The 19,513-nt window shown below is 39.9% G+C and overlaps 1 protein-coding gene across 1 annotated transcript in view; it reads left to right on the top strand.

Moving 5' to 3' along the window:
• Positions 1–19,513, top strand: part of pigg (phosphatidylinositol glycan anchor biosynthesis class G (EMM blood group)) — an 84,052-nt gene that overhangs the window by 48,572 nt on the left and 15,967 nt on the right. The window contains exons 10-11 of the mRNA XM_061725858.1: positions 474–665; positions 18,148–18,457. Coding sequence (XP_061581842.1) covers positions 474–665; positions 18,148–18,457 — 502 coding nt within the window. The remainder of the gene's footprint in view (positions 1–473; positions 666–18,147; positions 18,458–19,513) is intronic.

The following is a 19,513-nucleotide window of genomic DNA, read 5'->3' as shown; positions in this document are numbered from 1 at the left end:
AAAAGTGAACGCTGTAGTTTACACAAGCAGCTTATCTATGAATGAATTTGCAACATACAGGACAGTCTCAGAAAATTAGAATATATAAAGTTCTTTATTTTCTGTAATGCAATTTAAAAAAACAAAAATGTCATACATTCTAGATTCATTACAAATCAACTGAAATATTGCAAGCCTTTTATTATTTTAATATTGCTGATTATGGCTTACAGTTTAAGATTAAGATTCCCAGAATATTCAAATTTTTTGAGATAGGATATTTGAGTTTTCTTAAGCTGTAAACCATGATCAGCAATATTAAAATAATAAAAAGCTTTCAATATTTCAGTTGATTTGTAATGAAGCCAGAATGTATGACATTTTTGCATTACAGAAATAAAAGGACTTTATCACAATATTCTAATTTTCTGAGACAGTCCTGTAAATACTTTTTCAGGCCTGGCCTTTTACTCGTGTCTGTTGTCATTTTCCAGCTCTGAACACAAGATGGTCCTTTCCGTGCTGTCGGCCTTCTGTTTGGTTCTCATCTACCTCCTGGTTCAAAGACGGTGCTCGTGGGTCTCCAAGGCGGCCCTGGCCCTCGGACTCCTGGGCGTCTACAGCTATCGGGCAGCTGTCGGCAACGTCTTGTTTCCCTGGCAGCATCCTGGTCGAGCCGTGTCCAAGTAAGTTTTCGTGAACCACTGGAACATGATTTCATTCACCGTAACAGTTGGCAAATATCCGTCCCCCGACGGCGGCCCGATTTTTGAAGCGCGGCGGTGCCTCGCTGCACCGTTATGCAGACGAGCGTGCGGGCGTCACCCGGGACACACACATCATTAACTGTGATGATGAACAGCTGAACATTTTTCTTTCACATCCACCTGCAGTAAATCTTCCTGCTCCAGTGTTCCTTCAAGTTATGAAAAAGTCTGTCTGTGTCCTAAATTTAACTGATTGCTCTTCATTTTCCATGCTTTTATGAATTAAAAACCCCAGTTTTCTGCCAGTTGCTGAGCAGTAAAAAAAAAAAAAAAAAAAAGGCAGTGAAAAGTAAAATTTAGGCCACTAACCGAGTAATTGCTGTGTTTAGAGCTAATAACATGAGTGTTGCCTGAATCATCCACATCAGATGTGGACATAATCAGGCCCACATTGTGATTGGAAGGTGGTTGTCCGCCTTCAGATGAGATGACACGCGTAACACATGCATAAATGAAGCCTGCCACTTAACGCCATCCAAGCTTTTATCAGCAGTGAAAAACGCTTTTGTTGTTCATGATCTCAGGTCCTTGCTTTCTGACAACTCAGCCAAGCGAATTTACTTGCTCGAATAAGATCAAGAAGATGGTAACCAGATTGCCAATGGAATTTAATTATTTCAGCTCTTGAAAAAGTCCTCGGTTCTCCTGTCATTTAAAAGTTTGAAAGAACTTTGATTGTATTTTCCTGCTAACGCCGTCTGCTCCCTCGTAGTAAGAATTTTCCATCCTAAACTTTCACAACATATTACATGCCAAGTATATATCATATCAATTTTTTACTCTGGCTGACGAAATAATGCAGACTTTAAGAAAAAAAGTTATTTATTAAGAGCCTGATCTCAGCCTGAGAGACGATTGATTTAAAGTATTCATCCACCCCACTTAATCTTTTTCAGGTTTTTGCAGCCCTAAAGTACAATATCTCCTGCAGACTATAACTTTTGCACAGAGTTATCTTCTGCCAGGCCCTCTCCAGGAAATAATGAGTGTTCAGGATTGCAGACGGCTCTCCAGTCTAGTTTTCTCAACCTTCCATCATCTGAAACCGGACCTGGCCTGCCTTAACCTTTTCCTTCCTCCTTGTCGGTCTCTCCTACCTGCTCACCTAATTAAATGCTCGACCTTTCCCCTTTGCCCGTTCACAGACACCTGACAAAGCCATGCAGGGGCTGTGGCTGCTTGTGAAACCTTGGTGATTGACAAGGCTGGCCTGCTGCTTCAGCTTTCCCTTTAGACCTTGGCACAGGGATCATTACAGTGATCTGCCTTGAGGCTTTTCTTTTTTTATTTTACAAAGGTTTAGTTCACACCGGTCTAATTCTTAGCCAAAGCTTTCATATAAGCAAAGTTAAGTCTTTGGATTTATGACTTAAGACAGTATGACCTACAGTCCACCACGGCTGCTGTGCTGTAGTTGGTGGGTTCAGAGAAGCAGCACCAATCATCGACTCTCATTTGGAAAAACAGGATAAGAATGAGGCAAATGGTGCTAAATGAGCAGTGTTAGTTTAACTAACACTGCTCATTTAGCACCATTTGCCTCATTGTTATCCTGTTAATAAACTAATTAACTAACTACAGGGGCCCTGTAGTTAGTTAATTAGTTACCTGCAGTATTATTAGCCAAGCAGATGCTAGCGTTGCTGCTGCTGCCGGGTTGAGAACTACTGACGTTTGTCCGGAGCGGATGGTAAACGCGACATTCATTGATTGTTATTACTACTGTGTGCATAAATGTTTTTGTATGTTGGTAGTATTTCCTCCCTTTGACAAAATATCCACTTGGCAAGTATTGCTAGTTGCCCTGTTGTCGCCTTTTTTGCTGAAATGTAACCAGACTGTGAGCGTTTCTATCGCTTGGGCGCCATGTTTACTATTGACTGCTGTGATAACGTCATTCGTGCCCACTGGAATCAAAAAGGAAATCGTTTGGGAACCGGTTCTTAACAAGAACCGGTTCTTGATTCCATCCTTATTTTTATTATACTTTATAAATAACACTTGTTTGGCAATTCACTGACCCCAACAATCTTTATGTTTTTAAGTATTTTTAATTGTATACAAAAGGAAAGTCTTAAAACCCTGAATAGGTGAATCAAATAAGGCACTCCATACCTCACGGCCATTGTGACTGTTATCGTGCCTGAGTAAATTAAAATAAACAAAAAAGGATTTTGAATTTTTGCCATCACCTAAATTCATTTTAGATTAGACAGTTTATACACCACGATAATCGCAGAAATGCCACTGAAACCGTTCATCAACTCTTTTACTGCAACTGTACCAAAATAGAGAGGGATTTCTCCAAGCATTGAGGGTCTACGGAAGTATCAGGATGAAAACTGAACAACTCAATTTGATCACCTGGGTAGCCCAAATGATCCAGCTAGGTTTCTCATTGCTCAGATGAGAATCTGCAGAATGCTTGGTGCACACAACGATGTCATTTGATGATGCATTTACCTCACACAACATCAGATTTCATCGGCTGCAGAAGTTCCTCTAAAAGCTCCATTGTTCATCTTTCTCCTCGTTAGTTTCCTTTGACTTGGTAAAAGTTACCACAAAAACAGCAAAATACGAACATAGACACAAACTCTTCAGGAGAAATTGCCAGTCATTTGTAACTTGTAAAAAGAACATACTATAAAAAAAACACGTTTCATGAGAGTCTGAGCAATTAGCAACAAATAGCAGTAAAAGAGCACGGATGAGAGTGAGGTTGAGGCTGATCAGAGTCGATCATATGGATAAACTGAAAAACGATGAGGTTAGGTTGATGAGGAACACAAAATCTGGACCACAACAATTAAAGTCCCCTGTATTTGTTGTGTGCAGCTGGTTCAGCTGGTTCACTCAGGAAATGCAACGGTTAGTTTTGTGGACAAAGGTATGTAATACCTCTGAGTAAACACATTTTAACCACTAAGACAGTGGTTCCCAAAATGAACATTAATTATGTTTTTTTGATACATTTCTCTTTGGTTTACACTGTATACATATGACTTTGTTTTTCTCCAATGCCACCAATGTATAAAATACGCAAAAAAAACAACATAAAAGGACATAAAAATATTTCTGAAAAATGTCTCTTAATATGAGACATTTTTCCTTTAACAACCTGTCGGAGTAGATTTAAATGTTGAGTAATGATATAATAATAAGGAATGAAATAATTTCCTGTGTTTGTCACCAGTGTATAAAAAACACAAAAAATATTCAAGACATTCATAAAATATTCCTAACAATGTCTTATGAATGACTCATTCGCAAATATAATTTTTTACAACTGCATAATTTCAAAGCAGACAAAGTTTTGCGCCCCCCCAGGGGGGCCTGGACCCCAGGTTGGGAGACACTGCACTAAGAGATTGCAATACCTGAGTAAGACTGAAATAATATGGCTCGACTGCACAGACACAACACTGGTCTGATCTAAGCATATTCATAATAAACTCTCAGAGAGACGGAAGATTTTATGTCACAGTTGGTAGCGAGGAAAGAGCTTGTTTAGTTATGTATGACAGTGAACACAGCTGAGTCCAGCAAGCCCATCTCACATAATATCCTGCTGATGTTTGGCCGTGGCAGGGATTGTTTGGACAAAAATACAATAGCACTGTTGATCTGGGGGTGTTATAGAGGGGTATTGGGCACGGATGTATATATTTATATATACAGGACTGTCTCAGAAAATTAGAATATTGTGATAAAGTTCTTTATTTTCTGCAATGCAATTAAAAAAACAAAAATGTCATACATTCTGGATTCATTACAAATCAACTGAAATATTGCAAGCCTTTTATTATTTTAATATTGCTGATTATGGCTGATCAGCAATATTAAAATAATAAAAGGCTTGCAATATTTCAGTTGATTTGTAATGAATCCAGAATGTATGACATTTTTGTTTTTTTAATTGCATTGCAGAAAATCACAATATTAAAATTTTCTGAGACAGTCCTGTACTTATATGTATGTGTACGTGTGTATATATATATGTATATATATATATATATGTATATATATATATATATGTATATATATATATATATATATATATATGCATATGCCTCCGTGCTTTGCGATAAAGTGTATTTGTTGAATAAAATATGTCTTAATGTTGTCTGATCCATGGCTGATGGTACTGAAACGGTACTTTGATTTCAGTGGTTGAGGTGCAGAACTTTCTCTCGCCATGATGATTTTGAGTTTTTAAACCCACAATAAAGTGTAATTAAGTCTTAGTTTTAGATGCAATTTTAGATCAGTTTTCTTCTGAAGTGAATTTAGAAAGAAAGCCAGAATTAAATGTGTTGCAGTTCTGCTATTTGCTTCATGCTGTGATGTGGATGTTTAAGGAATGACTTTGTATTATGACCCTCTTTTTTTTTTTTTTTTTTTTTTCAAACTGGGTCATCTTGGGTTACTCTTCCTATAAAGCCCCCTGACGACTCCTTGGCTCCCTACGCGACTTCCCCATGTGCCAACTGCCTAATTACTTTGTTGCATCTTTCAAATCTTCTAATGGGGTTGAGAACAGCCATTCACGCTTGCTCTAAAGGGCTCAAAGAGTCCTTTGGACTGATGTCACTGCAGATGCTGTTTGTCTTTTCCCTCTCTCTCTCTCCTGCAGTCTCTTCCTCTTTGCATCATCAGAAATTAACCTAAAAATAGACAACTGACGAAATGAGCTGATAACTCAATCATGTACTTTACATTACTTAAACATAAACAGGATATATAAAAAAAAAAAGAGAGACACAATAAAAGGTAGCGTGGCAGATGTCACATAAATGACTTTTTGCAGCTAAATGTTCCAGGAGGATATAGTTCGACATCGGAGCAGCCAGACGGAGCTGGTGCACATAATAACCAAAGTTTGTTTCGGTGTCTCCTCTGCTTTTATGGCACATTTCCTACCAAATATAAAACCACAACAGAAATATCCACACAAAGACGTTGTGTGCATGTGTGCAGCTCACACAGACACAAAACACGACCCATTTTATCACGTAGTGCTTCATCTAGAAAGGGACTGTTGTGCAGCTCCCCAATTTAAAAATATTTATGCATAGCGATCCCGCTTAAAAATGGAAATGTATTCAAACTTGTCTCAAAACACCTGTGAACTCGACACACACACATACGCACACACACACACACACATACACACACACACACACACACAGAATTCAGTTTTATTACCCAAGAGGTAAAGTACTTTATAACCATGTTTCAAAGTCAATTCTGTGTTGGTGGAAATTTCCAAAGTAACATTGAACAAATGGTGATCCCCTGCTAACCCAGGGCACTGTATCATGCTAGCCTTTCACTATCAAGGTGAGTCTTCATGGAAACTCACATAAAGGTAAAAGAAAAAAAAACAAAACATTCTGCCTGTAATGCAGGGCTTGATCTAGTGCCTTGTGGGTAATTAGATGTTGTTCTGCAGCCATTGTTTTAAAGTCTTCTCGTTACTCCCGGGTGGCCCTTGGATGCGCTGGGCTCTGTCCTGCAGGAAGAGCGCGGCTCAGACAAAAGCGCGCAGGCCAACCCCGTCCTCAGATCTCTGCTTCAAAGCTTTCCTCTGGCAGTGAAGTACTCACGTTGGCTGATTTACACTGTTGGTCTGATGCAGTTGATTGATGAAGAGGATATAACAAACATCTTAAGTGAAGTGGGCATAGCCCTACCTTTTTTTTTCATATGCATGCTGGAGCCAGCAGCGCTTGTTTCCAAGGTAACGTAAAACCCAGGAAGCTAAGCAGCCTGACAAGCTGCTGTTTTCTGTCCACTGTTATGTCAACATTTAGAAAAATCTCGAAAATAGGATGGACCGATGAGATCACTAGAAATAGTTTCCTATTTCCTTAGTTTCCTGAAAAGATCAGCTTCAGATCTCAAATATTTGAACCCAAAACGTAGAAAAACCAAAGCTAAAGCTTAGAAAATAAAAGTTCAAGAGTTTTAAAACAGATTTTAAGCTTTGTTGAGGTTGAGGTTCCTTTAAATCGAATATTTATCTGTTTTGGTTGATCCAAAAAAAATACAACAACATAGGCACAGATGTCATGCTTTGTTGATTAGCACGGGGCTAAAGACATGATTGTTTTTAGGTCAGTGAAACGCTTTTGAAAGGTAATACTGAGTGGCATCGTGTCTTTTTTGCCTCCGCCTTTACAGCGTAAATCATCTTCAAAGCAGTTACAAACATGTGGACAAACTCAAAATTAGGGGCGGATATGGCATTTTTATAAAAGACATGACACTGAGAGAAAAAGTAATCTTCATTATATGAAATACTGATGCTGAATAAAGTTGTGACAATGCTTTTAGTGTGGAAGGAGATGCTGAGGAATCAGTATGCAAGTAATGCAATTTTGATTCATTTTCTATGAAGACTTTCCTCGAGATAAACTTTGATCCATTGATTAATGAACACATTCCGGCTGCAGTTATTGCTTTAATGAATGCTTAATGCCCCGTCTCCCCTTATTAATCTGATTGTGCCTCTGCCGAGAATCAACGCGAGCTCTCGGTTTTGTTTATGAGTGCGGTCCCTTAATCTGAGTGTAATCTAAAAAAAATGATGGCATAATTAACTAAATGCACTTTTTATGAGATGCATTGTTCTTTGTGATAACTGTGCTTCTCTGGTAGATGCAGCTGTGCATTACAATCACAGCAACTTCTGCAAACCATACATATATACAAAACATCTTACATGAAGATAAGGCTAATGCATAATTGAGTTCAGTACAAATCACTTTCAATCATCCTTGTTTATAATTTGGACAAAAACGCTTGAGTAGACTTTGTATATCAAAACTACCAAACATGTAGCACTTCTGACCACCCGGGGGTATATAACGTAGTTGCTGTGTTAACAAAAGAGCCACTGACGGTAATGTATTAATGTCTTGTAATGCGCTTTTGTCCCACTAGAGGTGCACGTAGATGTTTCCCGGAGCTGACACCAACTGTCTTGTGCCCCTGTGGGTTCATAAGTGGTCTTGCTCCATAGAATGGCTTTTAGACTATTGGCCTCCGCTGTCCTGCTTTTCTAGCCGCTACCTCGCCTGCATGTCTCTCTGGCTTTTTATGGCGCTTTTCCACTAGTACTTACTCAGCCCGACTCGACTCTCCTCGGTTTTCTGTTTTCCCACTAGGGGTCTAACGTGCCGGGTAGATACTTTTTCTGTATCTATTCTGCTGAGGTTCTAAGCGGCTGAGTCGGCTGTATCTGACATCATCACACTACAGGCCACCGATTGGTCGGGGGGTTGGAGTCAGACGTCTGAGTCAGGATGTGGAAATCAGAGAAAGAGCGACTCTGACAGCGGCTTCTTCTTCATTTTATTCCACCAGCGCAAAAGTCGGTTTGGTGATCCGACTCTGAGGTGCAAATGTTCATAAACCTGGTGGCTGAGGAGAGAATTAAAAAAGGATCTAGACGGGAGATAAGGAACAACCAGATCCACCAGGAGCTCTGTCACTTCATAGCTGTTCGCGGCTCCAGCGGACTTTTCAGCAGCGCAGAGACAAAAAAATAATAATTTAAAAGTGTTGCTACTTGAAGCTTCTCTCACTCTCATTTTTTAAACTTGATATGGAACACAAGTCACAGACCCAGCAGCACATCTATCATCTCCTCCAGGTTCTACATCTTTGGGGTTCTCCAGGTGCTGAATTGTTATGGAAAAGAAACCAGGCCGAGATGAGTAGAGCTGAGTAGGTACTAGTGGAAAAGCGCCATTATAGATCATACATAAACAGTACATGAGAAGAGGGACACGAGGGGATGACCTATTACTCCTCTGGCAGTATGGTTATTCAACTTTCAGAAATAAATTAAAATAAGACTCAACCAAACAGCATTGTGTGTTTATGCTTTAATCAGTGTTTTTAACATCTAGAAGCAACAATCGTTAGAGAAAATGGCTTTCATTGCTAAGACCTCAGGACAACTTGTGTGTTTTGTTTAAAAAAAATCAAAGTCAAAGGAAACAATGCCTTAGCTAGCGAATGTTTATCCCTTCAGGCTAATGTGGATTAATCCTGCACTCTCTCTGATTGCATGCAGGTTGCACGGGAGAAAACGTGTCTCGTGCATTTCTCAGCCTGTGTTCATCATGCTGTCTTCGTGTAAAGCATATTAGAGAGTTAGCAACCACAAAAAAGCCATAAAGCTGTACATGCTGTTAGGCTGAGACATGCGCTGCCGGCCAGAAAAAAAGTCCTCCACGCCAGTAATCACGACAACCACAGCAACATGGATCCATCACTGTTCTCACAGAAAATCCAATTCAGGCCAGGATTGGTCCCTTTGCATAAAATAAAGATGAATACAATCCCTGCCATACTGTTAGGGGAGTTTTGAATAATAAAAACGAGTGTTGGATGGAGCATATTAATCTGCTCCTGTCCTGTGTTTGAGCAGGTTTCCATAAAACACCAATAAATAATACATGTCCAATGCTTGCTCAACTCCTTCAGGGTCAACCGCTATAACGAAGTACTTTTAGCAACTTTGAATGTGTCCTGACGCAAAAAAAGGTGACAGAGAGAGAGAGTAAAGTGAAGAAATAAACCCATTACTGCTAAACTGCCTTCAGGGGATGAGAGTTGACGCTCGTGAGCAGGTCATTTTCTAAATGTAGGAATAACGGGAGTTTGCTTTGTCATCAGTGACATCAGTGGGAGCTGGTTTCCAGTGAAGGAACCTCCTTATCACGCTTTGCTCACGCAGTTTTAGGGGAACGGCGAAGCTCGAGGGAATCATACTATTATTGTTTTTACATCCACCTTTAGTTTTCTAGCTAGGAACAGTCTAAATGTCTGTTGGCATAAAGGTCGACATGTGAAGCAAGCACTTGTCATTTCTTGCATCCATACTCGTTTACGTAGAATATAGTTAAATGTAATTTTGTTTATGCAGCAAATTCCTAAAGATTGAGTTTCTTTTTTAATGTCAGAACCTGATAATACTCCTCCTCTCACCTCCATGTGATGCTTCATTGTCACAACCTTTCTAGCTCTTTTCTTTCTGTATTTAGTTTTATTCTAGCTAATTCACTCCAGTCCTCATTTTTTATTTATTATTCATGTTTAAATTTGAGTAAAAGGGCAGCTGAAGGAGGAAATAAGGAGTGCACATGCAGGAGACCTGTAATATAAAGTTATTATTGCCTTCATAATCCAAAGCACTTTTCTTTTTGGGCTTCAGTTTGGGATTTCTTTTCTACTATATGAATAATTGATAGCTGGAAAATATCTTTTGTGGAGTAAGCGCTTTAGATATAGAGGAGCCTATGGAAACTTGGTAACCTTGTTATTGCATCAGACTTACTGCCATACATCACAGGGCTTTGTCCTTTTCTGAATCCTGCTGACCTGACCAGCATGCTTCAAAGCTTTTACAGGGACATTTGTCTTTGCAAATGCTACTAACAGTGTCAGGAGTCAACCAGGGACAATGTCCGACTCAAAACCAGAATCCAGGGAGCATGCTTGTGGATGGATTATGTCATCATTACGTTTCCTCTTGAAAATAAATCTCACAAGCTTTTCTTTCAAACAATAACTACAGTGTGGTTTTGTGTTACTCGGGCGGAAAGTAATAGAGCTTTCTCACAATCATCTATGTTCTGCTATCTCCGGGGGGTTCCTCACCTAGAGGGCTTCAGCTGCCGTCCCCATAGTAACACAAGTCCTCCAAAGTCGCTGTGCACGATTGATGTGCCCTTTTATCACTACCTCACTTTTGTTGCAGTAATTAAGCCTCTGACAGGGTGCGATGAAGTGTTTGTATATAACATTTCATGCTCCAAGAAACTATTCTTAAACTTTTCTTTATTTCTTTTTCTTTATTTTTTACCAAAGAATCTGAGAGTCTCTTTTTTTTTTTTTTAATAAAAATGAGGCACAAGATTCAGGTCTGCAGAAGTTTGGGCTTTGAGATATAAGATATAATTAATCGCGTCATTGCAGAATAAGTTTGGGCTTTAACTGCACACTCTCAACTTTAATTTGATGCTATTAAGAGTTTAATAAAATTACAGCTCTTTAGTTAGTACAAGCCTTATTTTTTCAGGGTCTTTTTAGTCAAATAGAGGCTAAATAAAAAATACATTTTCAATCATTGGTGGGAAATCCTTTGTAGACACCGCAGAGCTTGCTTGTTATCTTATTACAACAAAGATTTAAAAGGCTGACCCGGAGAGCGTCAGTCAGGCAAAGATGACTTATTACACATAAATCTTCACATGTAAACACATTTGGATGAAGGAATTAACATTTCAATTGCTGCTCTGAACGTGCCGGTATTATAAAACAGGCCGTGGATAAATCCTGCCTTCATGGTGGTTCAGTATTCACAGCTTCACTGCTCCACTCGTTTGTGGTGTTGTGTGGGTTCTTTTGTAACACCAAATAAAAAAAAATGTACGATACATATCTTGTATTTTTAGACAAAATGAAAATATAACATATCTCAGTATAGTATCTACATATTTTCCATTAAAGTGCCAATAATGGTACAGTAGTGTGACGTTTCTCGGCTCTGTGCTCTTGTGAGTTTGGTTTTCATCCGGCTGAAATCCTGAGAGACGCATCTTCAAGTGAGGTCGGCTAAGAATACACACTGACCAGGGTTTCACAAGCCGTGGACAACATCTGTGCTTTAATTCTGGCTGCCGTCGTATGAAAAATGACTCTGACAAAGTTAATCCAAGTGTGTGTTGAGGCAGCAGCTGCTCAGCAGGACACACAGGTGACAGAGCAAGTTGGTGCTCGCAGAGACGCTCCGGCGGTCCGCGTCAACACAAAACAGCCATGAGGGGACGTCTGCATTTAACCCCAGTTGCTTTTTTAAATATATATGTATGTGCATGTGTACAAATCACTCCATTATCAGGAATAAAGACACTTAATCAAGTCTGCAGATGCACAGAGAAAGCCAGGGAGTTGGGAGACGCATCGACTGTGCTGAGAAGGCTAGTGTCACATGGTATCGATATTAATGGTATTGTGCTATTTTTATATCTTAATTGAAAAAGAAAATCAATATAAATAAAAAAAGAAAAAGTCTATGCCGCACAGCTCGATATACCAAGCCTATATGGGGAACTGCATTAGTTTTAGGAAAGCACACTCAGGCTGATTGCAAGGTCCTGTAATTTCATTTTTGGCATTAGACCCATGCTTTTGTTTTTAATTAGATTACATATTATTCACACTACTGACTTGAACTACTTAGTGAGGAGGAAAAATGTATAAATTGCTGTAAATTGTTTCATCCTGCAATATATATATCAGCCGTTTTTAAAGGTAGTATCGCTGCGTCTGCATTAGGCCCTTTAAGGACATGAGATATGTCACATTTATGGCTTCATCCAGCTTTAAAACAACAGCATTCAGTCATTCAGACGTTTGTTACGTTCCCATTAATGTTTCTGTGCCTTGTTCAGACAGTTTTGTCAACGTGATGGAGAGACCAGAGGGTCCCACAATGTAATTGCAGTTTGTAGGAGATTGGACACTAATAAAAACTAATTAAATCACAGAAGTCTTAAAAGTCATGGCTTTCTCATATTAGCTCATAAAGCTGATGTGTAAACATGGTGGCTGCGGATGAAAGCGGATGAACATGTCACTTGTCGACGTGCTGATTTCACAATAGGTTTTATTTGAATAACTACTGTTGGCATCTTGCTTTTGGGGCCATGGGTAATGGAAGAGAGACATCACCGTGGCCTGAGCCAAGAGTTGTCTCGCACGTTTTATTCTTATGTTTTAAATGGGAAGCTGCAAGCTTCCACGTGGTCGGAGAAGGACGACAGGTCCTCGATCATAACCCAGGTTCCTTGTAGCGGGACAGTTGGACGTTGATATTATTCTGGCTTGGTTGGCTGTGACCACCAGCAGCTCAGTCTTGAAGAGGTTTAGCTGAAGCTCTTGCTCTTTTCTCCATGTGGATACATATCCGAGAGACAAGCTGGGATCCGTGCCAAGACCGTGGGGTCGTTGGGTGGAAGTGCAGATATATGGTGTTAAAGAAAATGGAGCCAGGTGTGTTGAACAAAATAGGAGAGGGTGGAAAGAGCTGAAACATTGATTAGAGAGTAGAAAGTTCATCTCAAACATTTAGCACATCGTTGTCTTGCTCATTTGGCAGCGGTTTTGGACAGGGATGGGAATCGTTAACCTGTCTGCCTAACGATTCTGTTCCGTTAACGGTCCCATTAACGGTTCTGATGACGACAGTTACACGCTTCGTATTTGGCTCAGAATGTTTCCAACTTGGCGTGGAGGCCGAAATGTACCAACATCTGGTTATATTTCACGAAAAAGGACAATACCTGGCCAGGTGCAACTATAGACCGTATATAACCATGGACGAAGCATTCAGTCACGTGACCCATTGGTTTCTGAGGACTGGCCCCTCGGGAACACACCCACTGCTATCAATCATAGTTAGCTTTGCTCCCAGCTCCTTCTGCCGAACCCCGCCAACATATCTGCAGACCCGTCCTCCGACTTTTACAGCGTTTTACACCGTTTGATATATATTGGCTCGATGGGGAAATCAAAAATGACCGTCCCGTTTACCCGACGCTGGGTTCGTACAAATGGTTGGTGTTTGATTACAACAGGTTCAGAGCTTTGATCACGTCAAAGGGGGAAATACCTCCAAAACTGGAACATTTCTTGCTTAAAAAGAAAAGTCGAAAAGCTGATCTTTGCGATTGTATTTACGTCACAATGTTCATTTTAAAAGGTTCCTGTTTTTCAGCTTAAGCCAGCTTTGATTTAGATGAAGTTGAGTCTAAAATGTTGGTGCATACTTGAAATTAAAGTCTTAATGCAACCAAAGTCATTTGTACTACACAGGACTGTCTCAGAAAATTATAATATTGTGATAAAGTTCTTTATTTTCTGTAATGCAATTAAAAAAACAAAAATGTCATACATTCTGGATTAATTACAAATCAACTGAAATATTGCAAGCCTTTTATTATTTTAATATTGCTGATTATGGTTTACAGCTTAAGATTAAGATTCCCAGAATATTCTAATTTTTTGAGATAGGATATTTGAGTTTTCTTAAACTGTAAACCAACCATGACTTAGTTTTTTGTTTTTTTTTTAATTATTATTTAATGATGTTATTTGTGAAAGGGGCAGATCAGATAAGATTCTTCTTCTTTCTGCTCCCTTTTCATTCATAAGTTAGGAACATTTGTATTTGTGTTTGTATTGAATTGTTTTGTTTTTTGAATGAAAATAAAGAATAAAATGAAATGATGAGCAATATTAAAATAATAAAAGGCTTGCAATATTTCAGTTGATTTGTAATGAATCCAGAATGAATGACATTTTTGCATTACAGAAAATAAAGGACTTTATCACAATATTCTAATTTTCTGAGACAGTCCTGTATTTGTACTGTATATAAGTGGATGAGAATCGGTCAGCGATATCGATAATGGAACCGGAATCGGTAAATTCTTACCAATTCCCATCCCTGGTTCTATAAAACCAAGCACAAGAGGGTTTGGGGATTCTGTTGGTTTCTTTGTTTCATATTGTGATCCATCAGATTCCTCCGAGCAGCTGATCAAATGTCGCATTAATCCGCTGCTGCCGTGTGTGTGCCAGGTCACCTCACTGCGGCTCTTCAGGCTCGTCCCACCTTGAAAGTTATATGCATGTTGCCAGTTCCGATCTTATCAGATTATTGTTGCAAAATGTTATGCAAAAGCAGCAGGAATTAACTTTCAGACACGACACCGATAGGTGTATCTGCAACCAGATGGAAAGTAGTGCTTGAAAGTAGTTCAGTTAAAAGAAGTGAACTTCAGTTTGCCTTGAACTGTTTGTTGCTTCCTTTGGGAAGCAAAAAAAAAAAAGTTCCACCCAAAATAGAGCTGGGCCTGTTACAAGTTTTATTTAATCTGTTTTTTTGCAGATATGCCTGAATAATCCCGCTCACTTTGCCTAGAAGTTGAGTTTCCACTGACCTTGAATTAAACTGCAGTATTTAACAAATATGCATCACTGTTTCTTATTGTTCTCTAGGAAAGTGTTTCTCACTTATACCCCCCCTCTCTTATGTGGTCAACTAATTGTGTCCTCCACCTGGTCTGATGGCACCTCAGTGGAGAATTTGCCAACATCCTTTTATCTTAAGCTGCTAAATATCCAAGTGACCGCATAATAGTGTCCCTTCATCGACGTCAGAGTTATTTTAGATGCACAGCACCACAGCACCTCTGGGGTCCGTTTGGTTTGCATCAAAATAGAAAACGTAAGTCCATCGACTTGGAGGTGGAGATTTGTCAGAGTGACAGGTAAAAAGATGAAGTTAAAGGTGTAAAAAAAAAAAAAAAAAAAAAACATGCAGTGAAATGTTTATACCGTATCAAATACAGCGAGATGTGTTGTTTTTCCAGAGTTCTGTATTCCTGTCTGACCTGCCGGGTCGGTTTTACCAAAATGACTCTGTGTTGCATCATTTTCCTCCATTCCATTCAGTGTTATTGATAATCTGCCTAAGCCGTAGCTGAAGGAGGTGATGTAATATCAGGGTACTTTACGGAGAATGCAAACAACTTCAAAATCAGGTTAAATTATAATCAATACAATCCCTTTCAGTGAAGTTCAGTATACAGTGGCAGGAAAAAGTATGTGAACCTGTTGGAACATCCTGAATTCCTGCAGTTGTTTTTACTAGAACCGAACACGATGATGATTTTCATGATTTTATTGAATACGCTCATTAAACATTCACTTTTCATGGAATTAAAAAGGAAGTGAACTGATTTACTAACTTCAGAGCTTCAACAGCGGCTAACTGAAGCCCATAGTTTTCCCGCCTGGACGTGGGCTTGCTACGCCGCCTCAGGGCCCGGACCTGGACGTTTGGTGATGCAGGGTGACCTTTCAGCATCAAAAGGAATCCATCACAGAGCAGCTTCAGACAAAGGAAATCTGCCTCTAGGACTGGCCCAGTTAGAGCTTAACCCAGTGGACATGCTGTGGAAGGACTTATGAGAGCGGCTCACACCAGACATCCTGCATGTGTGAACCAAGGATGAAGCAGGTCTGGGAGGAGGAATGGTCAAAAACTCCTGAACGTTCAGACTGGATCCGGTCGTAGCCATAAACTCTGATGGCTCCTTCATCACTGTGAATATTGAATTAAAAATGATAGTTGTTTGTGTTCTTGTCCTAAGTGCATGGTGTCTGAGGTCACATGCATGGCTAATTAATCCTGAAAATCCATGAATTCTAGGTTTCTTCGCACTACAGTGTGAAGGCCCTATTGTATCTGTAGGAATTTATTTATTTTTTCTCTCGTTTTTCTTCTGACGAAAGGAGGGCCTTTTCTCCCCCTAAACGTGCCCCAAAAGTTACCAAATTTTGCACGCAAGCCAGGCCTGGTGAAAAGTTTGATATTTAATGGTTTGCATTAATGGGCGTGGCAAGATGGCTCAACAGCGCCCCCTAGAAAACTTTGTGCCTCAAGCCCCACAATACAGTTTGACGTACATGCACGAAAATCGGTACACACCTGTATCGAGTCACAACTTAAAGAAAAGGTTCTTGGCGCCATGGCCGAAACCGAAACAGGAAGTCGGCCATTTTGAATTAATTGTGTAATTTTGGTGCAATTTATGCCATTTCTTCGGCCGTTAATGCGGGCCGAACCGTAACGTGCACCCAGGTGTGTTTTACATCAAAATGTGCGTCTCGATCCTGCGACGATGCTCATTACTTTTCTAAGTCAAAAGCGTTACCGTTACCTAGACGCCCAAAAGCGAGCCCCCCCTTCATCTGATTGGTCGATATCTAATAGTTCCTACTTTCTGCCATAACTTTTGAATGGTTTGACATAAAGAGTCATGGGTGGTGTCATCGGACTTAGTTTTCAGTCATTGACTTTTATTAGTGAAAATTGCACGCGCGAGGGCCCGTTCATTGTTGCTTGCAGCTTTAACTTTTTCTTGCGACTGCAGCTATATTTTTATAATGTCAATTTGTACCAAGTTGTCTTGAAAGAGACTTCCTTAATGGGGCTTATAGTTTATCCGTCATATGACATCCTCGATAATCAGAGCCTTCATTGGGGAAAACCTACCAAAAAATAGATAAATAATAATGACAAGAGGCTTTAGAGGCGCAATTTAGGAAAGAAAACGCTCAAAAGGAGACACGGACAACATGCTCACGAGTGGGAGGAAGATGAAAATAGAGGCCTGCAGAACCAAAACATCTGCAACTGATAGCTAGAGATGGAGAGAAATCCCAGAGTAGGAGATTGATCTGGCACCATGGGGGGAAGAAGAGCCGTGGATCCTCACCTGCATGAGGAGAAAGCTAAAGATGGCAATGTTATTTTGAGATGATGCACCGAGCTACGTCTGGGGGATGCTGTTCTGTGTGTTACATATAACACTTGCATGTGAACAAATGAGAGGTCTACGATACTCAGATGGAGAGACGAGCCTCTTAACCGTGACTGCACATGCAATTAATCTGTCCGTTGAGGATCGTCACTGCTATTAAATACAAAACACGATTCTGGAGCGGGCTGTCTGGGTGGCTTTACTCACGCTGTTGTTTTGTTTCTCCTCATAAGCTCTGGCACTTCATTCAAGGGAGGGAAAAAAAACAATGTTGACAGAATGTGGGTGACCTTTAAATGTATTCTGAATATGCTAATACCCCATTTCTCAAAGTTATGGTGATGTAGACACTGCGAGACAAAGTAATAGGTGTGAGAAGGTAAGTGAGACAGTTTTCCTCCGGCGATTTACTCTGTCTTCCAGTCTCCGCTTCAATTATTCATGTTACATTGACACACTGCATACTGAATGACGGAAGGGGTTGAGACAGAAATATGAGGAATTCTGCTTAACAAGAGAGGGATTGTTACCTAAAGCTGTGAACTTTTGGAAAAGAATAACAAAACATCTGGTTGAAATGTGTTTATTAGCTGATTTGACCAAAGGTGCCGTCTTTATCTGTTTGATTAAAATTCTCTCCAGGTAACTGTTTTCTGTTGTCTTCACAGAGATGTTTTTTCAGTAGCTGTGAGCTCTGCTGAATTTGATTTACTACATTTGCTTGGACTCTAATTAGTATTTAAATGAAGCGTTTTTCTGCTACCATCCAGTAAATAAAGCTTAGATTAATTTCTTCCCTTGTGTCCCACAATCCGCCATTTTTGATTGCAGATCGCATGCATAGACGGAGCACGACGGGCAGAGTCCACGTCCCAGAGTCACTTACCACAATTACCTGAATATTGAACCGGACATTTTGCTGGGACTAATCAATACTGGCTTCATGTTCTTGCAGCTGCAAACATTAAGGAGTTTAATCTGTGTTACAGGGGAACCGTGGAGGCGCGCTTTGTTTACGTCTTTGTGTTGGGAATCCTCTTCTCGGGCACCAAGGACCTCCTGCGATCCCAGATCATCACAGCAGATGCCAAACTGAAAGGCCGGGGATTATGGGAGATTTACAGCGGCCTGGTGTTGGTGGTTTCACTTCTTTTCCGTGCCCACAACCTGCCAGTGCTCTGCTGCTGCCTCTTGGTGCAGACGCTCATGGCTCAGTTCATCTGGAAGAAGCTCCACTACGACGCAGCCCAGACCACCATCATGCACTACTGGTTCGGTCAAGCCTTCTTCTACTTCCAGGTGAGTGTGTGTGTGTGTGTGTGTGTGTGTGTGTGTGTGTGTGTGTGTGTGTGTGTGTGTGTGTGTGTGTGTGTGTGTGTGTGTGTGTGTGTGTGTGTGTGTGTGTGTGTGTGTGTGTGTGTGTGTGTGTGTGTGTGTGTGTGTGTGTGTGTGTGTGTGTGTGTGTGTGTGAGATGTGGGGACAGCCTGGGCCACCATGCCAATTCACTTTGCACTAATTCTCTTTGGTGAAATGGGTCTGGTACCAATCCCATTTACAGCCATTTTCCAGGTACAGTATGTATTGAACCAATCACAATAGGGCAGGGGCAGGGTTTCATCATCATTTATTTTAACTCATAACCATGATCACATGGTATGGAGCACAGGTACACAAACATTTGTACATTTATAGCAAGTGGCTTTACATGTTCAACTAAAATACTCAATTTGGCAAAATAAAAATCAATTAAACAGAGGACATTCTTCAAAAAGGCGCCTCATTTATAAATAACATTTAATTTATTAGGTTGAAGTAACAAAATCAATTTAAACATAGATGGTCGGTTTGTATAACACTTTGGTAAATATTTTTGTCTGAGGTTCATTATATTTACATTTTTACATTCAAACAAAATATGAAACTCATCTCCAATACGGTTGACGTTACAGAGTTACAGAATCTCTGACTTCTATCCAGACCTTTACACATTCCAGTGACTTTTGGTATTATGCTGTTATTCATCCTAAAATTACAAATGTCCTGTCTATACTTTTGATTTTGACACAATAAGTACTGTTCTAGCTTAAACTCTTGCTTAATCTCTACATAAATATTACATGATGTCATCCTATAGAGTTCACTTTGCCCTTTTTGCAGGAATTGTTCTTTCAACCTTTGCACAACAGTTAGTTTCAATCATTCAATGTTATCACATTTGAGAGAGCCAGAGGTGAGATAAACCACAGTCATTCAGTATCCGCTTTACTAGCAGAATCCATGGTGACTGAAATACATCTGCTTTGTACAGTCTAATTAAACAATCATACATTATTCTGCTTAATTTACTTTCTTAC

The sequence above is a fragment of the Cololabis saira genome, chromosome 7 (assembly GCF_033807715.1).
Source record: "Cololabis saira isolate AMF1-May2022 chromosome 7, fColSai1.1, whole genome shotgun sequence".
NCBI classification, from domain to species: Eukaryota; Metazoa; Chordata; class Actinopteri; order Beloniformes; family Belonidae; genus Cololabis; species Cololabis saira.
Note: the sequence above shows the minus strand (reverse complement) of the source record. Positions and strands in the feature narration are given on the sequence as shown.